The sequence below is a fragment of the Salmo salar genome, chromosome ssa02 (genome assembly GCF_905237065.1).
Source record: "Salmo salar chromosome ssa02, Ssal_v3.1, whole genome shotgun sequence".
Lineage (NCBI taxonomy): Eukaryota > Metazoa > Chordata > Actinopteri > Salmoniformes > Salmonidae > Salmo > Salmo salar.
This window is the reverse complement of record NC_059443.1, coordinates 10,535,092-10,550,338: the sequence shown is the minus strand read 5'-3', so window position 1 is coordinate 10,550,338 and position 15,247 is coordinate 10,535,092. Positions and strand designations below refer to the sequence as shown.

The 15,247-nt window shown below is 42.8% G+C and overlaps 1 protein-coding gene across 1 annotated transcript; it reads left to right on the top strand.

Moving 5' to 3' along the window:
* The first annotated feature begins 4,874 nt into the window (after window positions 1–4,874).
* Window positions 4,875–14,869, top strand: LOC123733387 (solute carrier family 40 member 1-like). The gene is made up of 7 exons (XM_045712797.1): window positions 4,875–4,955; window positions 10,270–10,360; window positions 11,005–11,072; window positions 11,302–11,461; window positions 12,068–12,182; window positions 12,610–12,737; window positions 14,535–14,869. Exons 1-7 carry the CDS (start codon window positions 4,875–4,877, stop codon window positions 14,867–14,869), a joined length of 978 nt encoding a protein of 325 aa, XP_045568753.1.
* The last annotated feature ends 378 nt before the right edge of the window (window positions 14,870–15,247 follow it).

The window sequence follows — 15,247 nt, the reverse complement described above, 5'->3', positions numbered from 1 at the left end:
CACCACGTCACACACAACGCCACTTTGAGAGGAATATAAGAATGCAATAGGTCATGTACTTGAATGCCGATGTTGCCCGACCAAGTGGATTCCTCTAGGATGGGATGGAGGAAAAAAAAGTCCATTGTCCTCTTCTCTTAACAGTAGTGATATGAGGCCAGCAGGCCAAAAATAGCTCACAGCCAAAGGAGTGAGACCCACTTCTCTCTCTCGTGCAGTCCTCAGTCCTCAGTCCTCAGTCCCGGAAGGTAAAGTCTATTAGAGTTGTTTTCGTACTTTCTCTGATCCAGGTCGGGATGTATTGTGAAGTCAGTCCGTTGGTCTTGAATGAGCAACAGTGAGTTCTGCAGGGTCCCCTCGGGGATGATCGCTTCTGTCTGAGTAGGATACTTTTTCATCGATCTGTGTTTGGTTTCCAAGGAGATGGGATCATTCGTCCAACGGACGTGTCCACACCTCGCAGAAACTTGATCTCGATCGATCTGTTAGTAAGTCCTATAATTTATAGGGATACTCACAGAGTGCGGGCTTATGATAGGCATCATGGGACCGCCTCGTGTATTCTAAGGATTTAGCATATCCCTGTTCTCTGTGACAAACCTGAGATCTCCTCATAAGTGCCCACAGCATGTTCCTACTGCACAAAACACAGTTCAACAATCTCTAGGATTACTGCATTATTCAAGATGGTGGGAGTACTGATCTAGATGCAAAATGCCATTGATTACTATGATAAAATGACAACCATTGTCATGTATTTATTGTACCAGTCCCCTCATGTTCATAATTTTTGTCTTCTACTTTGACGACACAGTCACTAAGAAGCTCTTCTAGAAACTTTATATCCTGAATTAGTAATATTCCCTCTAAACATAATAAGCAGCTAAACTACAGAGTTTTGAAATGTAGAAACTGATTGAAAACCCAATAAGATATTTATGTCACAATTCGACCATAACAGATTACATTCGCAGGTTATGTTAGACACACAAGTTAGTGCATTGCTTCAGTTCATGTTGATAGACTAGCTCATACTGAGACTTTCTTTGTAGGAAAACTGTACCATATTAATGATTTTATTGTGTCCCTTTCGGGAAAGTTGTCTTGCAGATTTGGAGTTGAAGCCAAATCCAGACTGGATCTACAGTGCATTAGGTGTCACTGGGGCGGAGAGGAGTAGGCAGGATGCAGTCGCAGGTTTAGAACTACTGAACTTATTTAAGTACCATAGAACAAAGTGGGACGAAACCAAAACGCTGTTGTGTTCAAAATATATCTTCATAAACAAAAAGGCACAGGGCGAACCCAAAGTGCAACATATAAAGTACTCAGGAAATAGCAGGAGAAATTCCTCTCAGGAAAACAAGTAACATTTACAATGACTGACAAAGACAAATGGCAGAAGAAGTATATATATACAGTGATAGAGTTGGGATTGGAACCATGTGTGTGTAATGATGACAGGACAAGTCCAGGGTTGATGAGTGAAGGCGTTTGCCAGCAGTATGTTCGACAGCAGCAAGAAGGCCGGCTACGCTGAATGCCTGAGCATTCAGTCTATTCTTGTTCTGAGAAATGAAGGCTAATCCATGTGAGAAATTGGCAAGAAACTGAAGATCTCGTAGCAACACTGTGTACTACTCCCTTCCAAACAGCGCAACTGGCTCTAACCAAATAGAAAGAGGAGTGGGAGGCCCCGTGCACAACTGAGCAAGAGGACAAGTACATTAGTGTCTAGTTTGAGAAACAGACGCCTCACAAGTCCTCAACTGGCAGCTTCATTAAATAGTACACGCAAAACACCAGTCTCAATGTCAACAGTGAAGAGGCGACTCCGGAATGCTGGCCTTCTAGGCAGAGTTCCTCTGTCCAGTGTCTGTGTTCTTTTGCCCATCTTAATCTTTTATTTTTATTGGGCAGTCTGAGATATGGCTTTTTCTTTGCAACTCTGCCTCTTTGTTACTGGCCATTTTGAGCCTGTAATCGAACCCACAAATACTGATGCTCCAGATACTCAACTAGTCAACCCACAACCTATCAGCTCGCGCAAACAGACGGATGGAACTCTTATGTAACCAAAATAAACCACGCACCAAAATCAAACTCAACATCCGCTGACCGCTCTATCGGGGTCCCTCAAGGATGAATTTGTATGTCCCGAAATCAAAATGCAGATGTATGCAGACGGCATGGTCTTCTATGTCCATTCCAAGACAAAGCAACAGGCTGCTTCGTAAACTTACAGCAGCAATGGCTAAAATAGCTGACTGGTTGGACCACTCATGTCTAACATTAAACATAACCAAAACTGTCTGCATGTATTTCTCCATCAGGTACAGTGAGACCCATCAGCCTGAGGTAACTGTAAAGGGGCAGAGTATCAAGGAGGTGTCACATTTTAAATACTTAGGAATAATTATTGACTGACCTTTCCTTCAGAAATCGAATAAAACAAGTATATGGAACACCAAAAATGCAACATGGTGAATTTCAAATTTATCAGAAACCAAATGTCAACAGATGCTGCTAAACTGTACATGCTGTACATGCACTCAATTATTTTATCCCATCTCTCGTCCTGTTTTTACAACCTGGTCACAAGCTAGTGTCACAGCAATGAAACCACTTCAAAAGCTCTATAATTGAACTCTGAAAGTACTGGACAAAAAAACCAAACACCTATCACCACTGCAATAACATTAAGAAATACAACCTACTGAGCTTTGGCAGCTTCTTAAAATGGCGCTGGAAGAAATGGCAGCAGTTTTACGGCGCCCAACCAACTGTGCTGTTATGTGGTTTTTCACGTTATTTGTAAATGATTTTGTTCATAATATTTCTGCCACCGTATCTTATGGCAGAAAAGAGCTTCTGGATATCAGGACAGCGATCACTCACCTCGGATTAGACAAAGATGTTTTCTGCCCAGGGACTACAGATAAATATGAGCTCTCTATCTAAATCCGGTGCGATGGCATGTTGTACATGGTCCCGGACAACAACAACAAAAGATATATATATATACCGTTACTAGTGCTATTCTGAATAAAAGTTAAGTCTGCTTTCAAAGGTGCTTTCCTGATCCCTTATCTCATTGCCTTGGTGTTTGAGGGCCTTCCCCTGCTGCATTTGGAGCTGGCAATTGGACAGAGGCTCCACATGGGAAGCATTGGAGTTTGGAACTCAATCTAGTAGGAGTAGGTGGGCTGGTTTGGCATGAAGGAAATCCAGATGTTAAATAGTTACATGTGTAATAATTCCATGTGTACTGTTACTGTCTAACAATTTGGAAATGTGATTGTTTGTTGGAAATATCTGTGTAGTGTTTTATAGGTTTCAGGGATGCTGTAACAGCTGTCGGGAGAGAGAGTAGACCAAGGCGCAGCGGAGTTAGTGTTCATCATGATTTTAATTTACTAAAGAACACTACACAAAACAAAACGAAAAACTGACAGCCAAACAGTCCTGTCAGGTGCAAAACACTCAACAGAAACAATTACCCACAAAACCCCAACGGAAAAACAGGCACTGAATTTGTTGAAAACTCTTGAAGTATTGTCTTTCTCTCTCTTTGAGTCAACTACTCACCCCTTTTTATGCACTGTAGTGCTAGCTAGCTGTAGCTTATGCTTGCAGTACTAGATTCATTCTCTGATCCTTTGATTGGTTGGACAACATGTCAGTTCATGTTTCAAGAGCAGTTTGGAGGATGTCCTCCGGAAGTTGTCATAATTACAGTGTAAGTCTATGGAAGGGGAGAGAACCAAGAGTCTCCTAGGTTTTGCATTGAAGTAAATGTACCCAGAGGAGGACGGAAGCTAGCTGTCCTCTGACTACACAATGGTGCTACCCTACAGAGTGATGTTGAGGCTACTGTAGACCATTGCAAAACAGTGTGTTTTAATCAATTATTTGGTGACGTGAATATGGTCCTCCCCTTCCTCCTCTGAGGAGCCTTCTCTGTGTATATTAAACTTGTGCTATTGATCCTACTTAAACTGTGTCAAGGGGGTCATCTCTTGCGCAACTCAATATGGGGGGAATGTGAGTTTAGATTAAAGCCACAATCTGCAGTTTTACTGAGGAGGATGGTCCTCCCCTTCCTCCTCTGAGGAGCCTCCACTGGGTATATTAAACTGTGTCAAGGGGTCATCTCTTGCGCAACTCAGTATGGAGGAATGTGAGTTTAGATTAAAGCCACAATCTGGAGTTTTACTGAGGAGGGATGGTCCTCCCCTTCCTCCTCTGAGGAGCCTCCACTGGGTATATTAAACTGTGTCAAGGGGGTCATCTCTTGCGCAACTCAGTATGGAGGAATGTGAGTTTAGATTAAAGCCACAATCTGGAGTTTTACTGAGGAGGATGGTCATCCCCACCTCCTCTGAGGAGCCTTCCCTGCTATAGACATACCATTCAAGCTCCTTCAGACTCCAAAACAATCTACCCAATGTTCTCAGCTATTCTAATATCTGGTGGCCTAGCTGGTCTGTGGCCTAGCTGGTCGTGGCCTAGCTGGTCGTGGCCTAGCTGGTCGTGGCCTAGCTGGTCGTGGCCTAGCTGGTCGTGGCCGTGGCCTAGCTGGTCGTGGCCCTGGCTGGTCGTGGCCCTAGCTGGTCGTGGCCTAGCTGGTCGTGGCCTAGCTGGTCGTGGCCTAGCTGGTCTAGAGGTAATGCCGGTGTCAGCATAGGTTTCAAATCTGGCCTTTACTGCCGTTTGACTCAAACTCTCTCTAGCTTTCCCCACTGTCGTCCCCTCTCGCTCTCTCTGTTTAATAAAGTCAGAAAAGACATAAAAATATACATTTAAGAAAATAATAATAACATAGAATCAGTCATGGATAATCATGTATTTGTCTGTTTGTTTTATTAGGGTTGATGTGCCTCACCTCCTTCACTGTGGCTCTGATCTTTACCATGGGCTCAGGAAACTACTGGATGGAGATCTTCAACAGCTATGTAGGATCCCTGCTTCTACTCATCATAGTCTTGTTTGAGATTATCGCTGTGGTTTACATCTATGGGATAAACAAGTTAGTACTGTATGTGTTTTTTCCATCTATAAATTATCTCACTTCTGATCAAGCTCAATCTCAAGTGCGAAGATAACAAAATAGTATCAAATCTTTGTTTTTCTTTCTTCAACTCATCTGAGAATGTTTCTATGTTCTCAGGTTCAGTGATGACGTGGAGTGGAGGACGGGGCGAAGGCCTAACATTTTCAGGCCACGTGCAGAGTGATTAGCCTTCTGATGCTGCTGATGGTCTTCCTGGCTTACGCGGTTGTCCAGGCTGAAACTCAACCCACTTACGCTGCATGGAACCCTGACTATGTAACCCTGACTAGACAGGAACCCTGACTAGACAGCTTTTGTTGCATGTTGATGCATGTTGCAATGTTGCATCACTTCAGGCTGAAGTAGGACAAGATACAGATAATAATAAATTATGATATTACTTAATGTTTAATCCAGTCATTTTACATCCAATAAACGTGGAACATCCAATAAACATGGAACCCTGACTATGGAACCCTGATTAGATAGGAACCCTGACGGGGGCAGCTTTTTGTTGCATGTTGCAATGTTGCATCACTTCAGGCTGAAGTAGGACAAGATACAGATAATAGTAAATTATGATATTACTTAATGTTTAATCCAGTCATTTTACATCCAATAAACGTGATCGATGCAAACTTGACATATTTTTAGATGAACTGGGTAAAGAAACATCCTCTCCTTTCCATAGGTCCACTTCCCCATGGCTGAGTTGCAGCCCTATCCCGCTGGGTGTTTGCTGTGTGATGCTGTCTGCTCTCCCCTGAGTCTCAATCCCTCTGGTGGCCCTCTACAGATTCACCCTCTTCCTGAAGAAACGTATCATGGACAGACAAAATCATAACCCCCTTTTAGAATGACACTTACGTTCGGAGACATGTAGAACAATGAAGAAGAATACTTTATCCATATCAGACAGAACTGTGTCTTCTGCTGTACCCAACCCCTTTGATACACACACACACACACACAGACACACACACACACACACACACACACACACACACACACACACACACACACACACACACACACACACACACACACACACACACACACACACACACACACACACACACACAGGCAGGGTACTTGGTGGTGAATTCAGTGTCATACTTTTACCTGCACTCTACAGTAAAACAACACTCACTATCATAATCTTTCTGTGGGATTAATTATCCCTTTCAGTAGTTAATTACCTTCTCCATCTTTCAAAACATTATTACTTATTGCTACATACTGTAGGTCAGATGGCCAATGATATTGATAAAATTGATAGGTTCATTTTTAAGGAAATAAACCTTATTTAATTGTTATGATTCAACAGTGTTTGAGCACTATTTTTTACTCCCTCAGCTTCCTGCTTTTTGTATGGCATGTGTGGCTTGTTATTGGTGAGACTGATGCAAGAGGACCAGTAGGCAGCCAAGTTCATCATTGCACAATTATATCCATGTGGAAAGACAGGCCGACTGTATCTACTGTAAATAAAGAAAGACACAGAACGCAACTAAATACAGAAAGCTCCTTACATCCTCTGTTTGATGTGCCAATATTTGTGATAATGAAGATGTGTAATGTGTAGTGATCATGCTGTTTAATCAGATTCTTGATATGCCACACCTGTCAGGTGGATGGATTATCTTGGCAAAGGAGAAATGCTCACAAAGAGGGATGCAAACACATTTGTGCACAAAATTTGAAAGAAATACGATTTTGGGGAGTATGGAAAATTTCTGGGATCTTTTATTTCAGCTAATGAAACATGGGATCAAGACTTTTACATTTTGTGTTTATATTTTTGTTCCGTATAACTTACATACTGTGAAGAACTTTTGCGTTATTTGTTATGGTTTCATGTTATCATGGTCCAGTTTTGTCAGAACTCAACTGGCCTTGTGTGTGTGTGTGTGTGTGCACGCATGTGCGTGTGCGTCTGTGTGTGGGTTTTTGTCTGTGTGTGCATGTGTCATACGAGTGACACGGTTATCCTTTCTGTGGTGCGGGGGACAGAGATATTGTCCCCTCATTGTCACGTCTTTGGAATACTCTGGCTGCTTTTGTTGTCCCTCGTTCTGCTTTTCTGGCACTTTCATACAATGGTGCATTTTTACACACTGATTCTATCAAGCCTTTCAGACTACTATAGCTTGAATTCCAGCTCTCCGGAAAGAGGAGCATCTCCATGTAGGATACATGGCAAAAGACACCTCATCAAGGAGCACCTGCCAGGATTCACCCTAACATCAGAGCCAAGGTGATGTTGGGATTGTTTGAGAAATGTCTTGAGAAGTGTTAATATCTTTTTTTTACATGGAGGACTGGAAATGTTGGCTTGGTTTTGCTCTGCAGTTTAGTGCACATTGAAGCAGCACATCGACGCACAGTGCTAGAAATGCTCAAATGTATTTGTTTTCAGAGATTTAAGTTTAAAATGTGTTTATGTGTGTTCTTGGCTTGATGTGTTGTGAAATGTCTTCCTGAGGTACAGAATGTTATTGCCAGATTTGAGGTAAACAGAATGTGTACCCTGCTGCAGATGGTTTGACCTAATGACCTATGGGAGCCATCTTATATGTAGGCCTCAGAATCTGAACTGCAAGTCATGTTAAAACACTGAAATACTATTTGTATTAATTTCAGACAGGTAAAGCACAAACAACTTGAGAACAACATTTGCGGTGTGATGTACTTTCTGGTTGACAATATTTTTGTCTGAGATACGTTTATCTGAGATGGTTTCTGAGATATGAAAGGATAAGGTACAAGATGTGAAGACTGGTGGCACTAAGATAATTAACATGAGGGTTTATGAATCAGAATCCATCCTCTGTCAGTCACTGAACATTATCTGATCTTGTCAAATGCAACCAGATACTGACTTCAACAGATGAACATGTTAGACATGGTTGAGGCTTAATAAGGTGCTCTTTTTACTTCATGTCAACAAACTTTTCTTAAACCTGTCATTTAAATGTTGATGTGCTGTTAAAAGGAATTGAACTTCTAAAGCAGGGGTGTCAAACTCATTCCATGGAGAGCCTAGAGTCTGCTGAATTTTGGTTTTCCTTTCAATTAAGACCTAGACAACCAGATGAGGAGAGTTCCTTACTAATTAGTGACTTTAATTCCTCAATCAAGTACAAGGGAGGAGCGAAAACCTGCAGACACTCGGCCCTCCATGGAATGAGTTTGACACGTGTTCTAAAGAACATGTTCAATGAGTTTGGGTTTTTCTATTACTAGTGTACGCCCTAAGGACTCGGCAATGCACCCATATACCTTTATTAAACAGACTATTGCCTTGAATAGACCCATTCTTAATACTACTAGTTCTATTCTAGTTCAATTGAGTTGAACAGACCCATTCTTAATAATACTAGTTATATTGTAGTTCTATTGAGTTGAGCAGACCCATTCTTAATAATACTAGTTATATTGTAGTTTAATTGACTTGAACAGACCCATTCTTAATAATACTAGTTACAGTTGAAGTCAGAAGTTTACAAATACTTAAGTTGGAGTCATTAAAACAACCACTCCACACATTTCTTGTTAACAAACTATAGTTTTGCATGACGCAAGTAATTTTTCCAACAATTGTTTAGACAGATTATTTCACTTATAATTCACTGTATTACAATTCCAGTGGGTCAGAAGTTTACATACACTAAGTTGACTGTGCCTTTAAACAGCTTGGAAAATTCCAGAAAATGATGTCATGGCTTTAGAAGCTTCTGACATCATTTGAGTCAATTGGAGGTGTACCTGTGGATGTATTTCAAGGCCTACCTTCAAACTCAGTGCCTCTTTGGTTGACATCATGGGAAAATCAAAAGAAATCAGCCAAGACCTCAGAATAAAATTGTAGACCTCCACAAGTCTGGTTCATCCTTGGGGAGCAATTTCCAAATGCCTGAAGGTACCACGTTCATTTGTACAAACAATAGTACGCAAGTATAAACACCATGGGACCACACAGCTGTCACACCACTCAGGAAGGAGACGTGTTCTGTCTCCTAGAGATGAACGTACTTTGATGCGAAAAGTGCAAATCAATCCCAGAACAACAGCAAAGGACCTTGTGAAGATGCTGGAGGAAACAAGTACAAAAGTATCTATATCCACAGTAAAACGAGTCCTATATCGACATAACTTGAAAGGCTGGTCAGCAAGGAAGAAGCCACTGCTTCAAAACCATCATAAAAAAGCCAGACTACGGTGTGCAACTGCACATGGGGACAAAGATCGTACTTTTTTGAGAAATGTCCTCTGATCTGATGAAACAAAAATAGAACTGTTTGGCCATAATGACCATCGTTATGTTTGGAGGAAAAAGGGGGAGGCTATCAAGCCGAAGAACACCATCCCAACCGTGAAGCACGGGGGTGGCAGCATCATGTTGTGGGGGTGCTTTGCTGCAGGAGGGACTGGTGCACTTCACAAAATAGATGGCATCATGAGGGAGGAAAATTATGTGGATATATTGAAGCAACATCTCAAGACATCAGTCAGGAAATTAAAGCTTGGTCACAAATGGGTTTCCCAAATGGACAATGACCCCAAGCATACTTCCAAAGTTGTGGCAAAATGGCTTAAGGACAACAAAGTCAAGGTATTGGAGTGGCCATCACAAAGTCCTGACCTCAATCCTATAGAAAATGTGTGGGCAGAACTGAAAAAGCGTGTGCAAGCAAGGAGGCCGACAAACCTGACTCAGTTACACCAGCTCTGTCAGGAGGAATGGGCCAAAATTCACACAACTTACTTTGGGAAGCTTGTGGAAGGCTACCCGAAACGTTTGACCCAAGTTAAACAATTTAAAGGAAATGCTACCAAATACCAATTGAGTGTACGTAAACTTCTGACCCACTGGGAATGTGATGAAAGAAATTAAAGGTGAAATAATTCATTCTCTCTACTATTATTCTGATATTTCACATTCTTAAAATAAAGTGGTGATCCTAACTGATCTAAGACAGGGAATCTTTACTTGGATTAAATGTCAGGAATTGTGAAAGACTGAGTTTAAATGTATTTGGCTAAGGTGTATGTAAACTTCCGACTTCAACTGTATATTCTAGTTCAATTGAGTTGAGCAGGCCCATTCTTAATTCTACTAGTTCCTTTGAGTTGACAAGCCCCTTCTGGATTCTTTTACAGTAGTTGTATGTCCTCTGACCCCTGACCGGTGACCTGGTTTGGACTCTGTACAGGCGATGTCCCTGCGAGCAGACGCAGCCCAGTGTGGAGGGGTGGTGGTGGAGTTTGAGTCTGATGACATCAGGGGAGGCTCGGGCCAGGAAGGCCAGGGAGTACATCAGGTCAGCTCGTCTATTGCGGGAGTGGAGAGAGAGAGATGACCAAGAGTTTACCCTGACCTCATGACCTGACAATACAACTACACAGCTATTACTTAATGATGATGTAACAACATGTTCTGATTGTCGGAATCACAGCGTTACATTTATATAGGTATTAGAGCAACCCAATATAAAGTGTTAGGTGTACGAGCTACTTAATGTAAAGGGTTAGGTATAAGAGCAACTTAATGTAAAGTGTTAGGTATAAGTGAAACTTAATGTAAAGTGTTAGGTATAACAGCTACTTAATGTAAAGTTTTGGGTGTCACGAGCTACTTAATGTAAAGGGTTAGGTATGTACGAGCTACTTAATGTAAAGGGTTAGGTATAAGAGCTACTTAATGTAAAGTTTTAGCTGTACGATCTACTTAATGTAAAGTGTTAGGTGTAAGAGCAACTTAATGCTTTTGATTTCTGATCAGAACACATCCTGTTCCAAAAATATGTTCAGACATACTCTGATGCTAAGTGCTTAATATTAGGTGGTTTTCCAGCTATAGATGCAGAATGTGTCCTGTAGACTCATAATGATGTTATCTCTGGTTATTGTTCATGTTACTGTGTATCTCTGTTGAACTTACTCACCAGGGTCAGCCCTCATCTACCTCAGGGGCCCTAAATTCCTGATCTACGTCAGTGGGGCACTGTCCATGTGGGTAAGAAGCCTTTTCATGTAACAACAATGGGTAAGGGAGCTACAAAGCCATACCGGCTGGACACTATAAGGTTTATGTCATCAACCTGGTAGTGTCTTGCAAATCAATGAAAGATGGACATACTTTACATTTGTCTTTATGCCCTTTACCCCTAGAAAGAGTAAAAAGCTAAAAGCCAAAGGCTAAAAACGTTCTTCTCCATCATGATGACTATTTGTCTTTCTAATAGGGTGACCGTATGTGGCACTTTGCCATTTCGGTGTTCCTGATCGAGCTGTATGGACGTAACCTGCTGCTGACCGCAATATTCGGCTTGGTGGTGGCGGGGTCAGTGCTGCTGCTAGGGGCGTTGATTGGGGACTGGGTTGACCGCAACCCCAGGAACAAAGGTTAGACCAACAATCATTTCTATTTACAGCTATAGGGACTGACATCTAGTCCCAAATGGCGCCCTAAAGGTACTGTAATACAATAGGAAATAGGATGCTATTTGGGACGCAGTCCTAATTTCCTGCCTGTCTGCCTCACATGGGCATTCTGCAGTTCAAACAGTAACCAAGTTGCACCCCCACCACTATTTTGGTAAATTGTTGAGGGATTTGGCTGGATAAATGTAACCACTCACAAATTCATAGATGGAGCTATGGATGCAAGTACTGACCATCCATGAGAGCGAACATTATAGTTTTAATCATGTTTTGAAGATATACAGAGTTAGTTTACAATTACAAAGTAAAAGAAGCATATATTTGGGGATCTAATGGGGTACAACAGATGAACTAAGCTCATGAGTCAATACTAAGTTATATTCTTTACAATCAATAGCTATATACATTACTTTAAAAGTCAAAAAATGAATGTGCTATAGCAACTGCAGAATGCCCCTTTAAGACCAATGATACATTTATGGTTCTGTAGAAGTCTTTATGGTTCTCTGAAATGCATTGTCCCAGAATATTTTAGAATCTTAGTTTCTTCTCCCTCCTTGGTTTTAGTGGCGCATGCATCGTTGTTGGTTCAGAACATTTCAGTGACGGTGTGTAGCATTGTGCTGATGTTGGTCTTCTTATATAAACAGTGGATTGAGAGCATTTGGGATGGCTGGTTAACTGTGAGTATATTTTTCATTTTCTCTCCCACACTGTCTAAACTCTCATGATGTGAACCAACAGTATGTTTTGGAATCAGATATGGATTCAAATAGCATTTGTATCCTTTCAAAAGACTTTATTTGCACTTGATTGAGTTTGCCTGGTGCAATGGAACCAATGGAATAGTCCTAAAATGACAAACTCCACCCATCCAGTGCTCCAAACATGCTCAATCAAACTCTCAATGTATTTGAAAGAAAATGAATACTACTTAAACCCAGGTCTGTTGAGAATCAGGCTAGATATATTATTGCAAACTGCTGTGACGGTTGCTGTTTCTCCTGCACTGTTCTGTGTCCATGTTGTTGCTGCTGCTGTTCTGAGCCTCCTGCTGCTCTGTGCTGTCATGCGTAGTAACGTGTTGCATCACAAAACTTACACAATTGGGTGGTTTGTTATACGGTGGTGATCGTCCTGGCAGATGTGGCTAACCTAGCAAGCACAGCGCTGACCATCGCCATCCAGAGGGACTGGATTGTGGTTATCACTGGATACAACCGGGGTCACCTCGCCGGTGAGACTGGCAGACCTGCCACACGCTATTACATCACGAGGGATTGTTGTTTCTGTTTCAGCTGCTAAACTGGCTGCTGGTTAAAGCACTTCAAGGTTATCAGACACTATGTACACTGCTCAAAAAAATTAAGGGAACACTAAAATAACATCCTAGATCTGAATGAATGAAATAATCTTATTAAATACTTTTTTCTTTACATAGTTGAATGTGCTGACAACAAAATCACACAAAAATAATCAATGGAAATCCAATTTATCAACCCATGGAGATCTGGATTTGGAGTCACACTCAAAATTAAAGTGGAAAACCACACTACAGGCTGATCCAACTTTGATGTAATGTCCTTAAAACAAGTCAAAATGAGGATCAGTAGTGTGTGTGGCCTCCACGTGCCTGTATGACCTCCCTACAACGCCTGGGCATGCTCCTGATGAGGTGGCGGATGGTCTCCTGAGGGATCTCCTCCCAGACCTGGACTAAAGCATCCGCCAACTCTCCCTGGACAGTCTGTGGTGCAACGTGGCATTGGTGGATGGAGCAAGACATGATGTCCCAGATGTGCTCAATTGGATTCAGGTCTGGGGAACGGTCCATAGCATCAATGCCTTCCTCTTGCAGGAACTGCTGACACAATCCAGCCACATGAGGTCTAGCATTGTCTTGCATTAGGAGGAACCCAGGGCCAACCGCACCAGCATATGGTCTCACAAGGGGTCTGAGGATCTCATCTCGGTACCCAATGGCAGTCAGGCGACCTCTGGCGAGCACATGGAGGGCTGTGCGGCCCCCCCAAAGAAATGCCACCCCACACCATGACTGACCCACCGCCAAACCGGTCATGCTGGAGGATGTTGCAGGCAGCAGAACGTTCTCCACGGCGTCTCCAGACTCACACGCGCTCAGTGTGAACCTGCTTTCATCTGTGAAGAGCACAGGGCGCCAGTGGCGAATTTGCCAATCTTGGTGTTCTCTGGCAAATGCCAAACGTCCTGCACGGTGTTGGGCTGTAAGCACTAACCCCCCACCTGTGGACGTTGGACCCTCATACCACCCTCATGGAGTCTGTTTCTGACCGTTTGAGCAGACACATGTACATTTGTGGCCTGCTGGAGGTCATTTTGCAGGGCTCTGGCAGTGCTGCTCCTGCTCCTCCATGCACAAAGGCGGAGGTAAGCGGTCCTGCTGCTGGGTTGTTGCCCTCCTACGGCCTCCTCCACGTCTCCTGATGTACTGGCCTGTCTCCTGGTAGCGCCTCCATGCTCTGGACACTCGCTGACAGACATTGATGTGCCATCCTGGATGAGCTGCATTACCTGAGCCACTTGTGTGGGTTGTAGACTCCGTCTCCATGCTACCACTAGAGTGAAAGCACCGCCAGCATTCAAAAAGTGACCAAAACATCAGCCAGGAAGCATAGGAACTGAGAAGTGGTCTGTGGTCACCACCTGCAGAACTCACTCCTTTATTGGGGTGTCTTGCTAATTGCCTATAATTTCCACCTGTTGTCTATTCCATTTGCACAACAGCATGTGAAATTTATTGTCAATCAGTGTTGCTTCCCTAAGTGGACAGTTTGATTTCACAGAAGTGTGATTGACTTGGAGTTACATTGTGTTGTTTAAGTGTTCCCTTTATGTTTTTGAGCAGTGTATTTCGTTTTTCTAGGATGTATCACATGCTCGTTACCATAGAGGCAGAATAGTTTGATAATGTAGGCATTAGTAAAGCTGGTAACACAGATACCATATCACCACAACTAAACCCTGTACCTTTTGGTTTGATTCTGATCTGAAGGGATGAATGCTACCATGCGGCGCATCGATCAGGTGACCAACATCCTGGCACCGCTGGCGGTGGGACAGGTCATGACCCTGGCCTCCAACGTGATCGGCTGCGGCTTCATCCTGGGCTGGGAACCTGGTGTCCTCATAGTGGAGTTTATCTTCCTTTCCTTTCGGGTCTACCGCATTGTCCCAGCGCTGTCCGTCAAACCCCGTGCCCGAGGACGGCCAGGCCTCCCCTGGAGAGACCAGCAGAGAGGACGGAGGGACTGGTGGGAGAGGAGGGGGAACACAAGGTCAGTGTCCTGGGTGTCCTGGTGCCCACTGTGTGACTGCTTCAGCAGTTGAGTTGGTAGCTGCAGTGGATCTTCCGAGCTATTTCATCCAACTTTACAGTGAAGTATAGCTTTTTACTTTACAGTAAAAATTGATGAAATCAGTTGAAAGATACATGAGGTCAAGAAACATTATTCCACAACACGCACAGCATTCATACACTAAGTTTTGGTGTCACTTAAAAATGTCCCTTGTTTTTGAAAGAAAGCCAATTTTGTGTCCATTAAAATAACATCAAATTGATCAGACATACAGTGTAGACATTGTTAATGTTGTAAATGACTATTGTAGCTGGAAACGGCAGATTTTTTATGGAATATCATCATGGCGATACAGGGGCCCATTATCAGCAATCATCACTCCTGTGTTCCAATGGCACGTTGTGTTAGC

Bases quoted from the DNA above. Each gene is read 5' to 3' on its own strand.
- LOC123733387 (XM_045712797.1), top strand. From the start codon at position 4,875: ATGTGCCTCACCTCCTTCACTGTGGCTCTGATCTTTACCATGGGCTCA. The intron at 12,183-12,609 runs TGTGAGTATATT...CTTACACAATTG, and splicing joins ATTTGGGATGGCTGGTTAAC to GGTGGTTTGTTATACGGTGG. The intron at 12,738-14,534 runs GTGAGACTGGCA...TCTGATCTGAAG, and splicing joins CAACCGGGGTCACCTCGCCG to GGATGAATGCTACCATGCGG.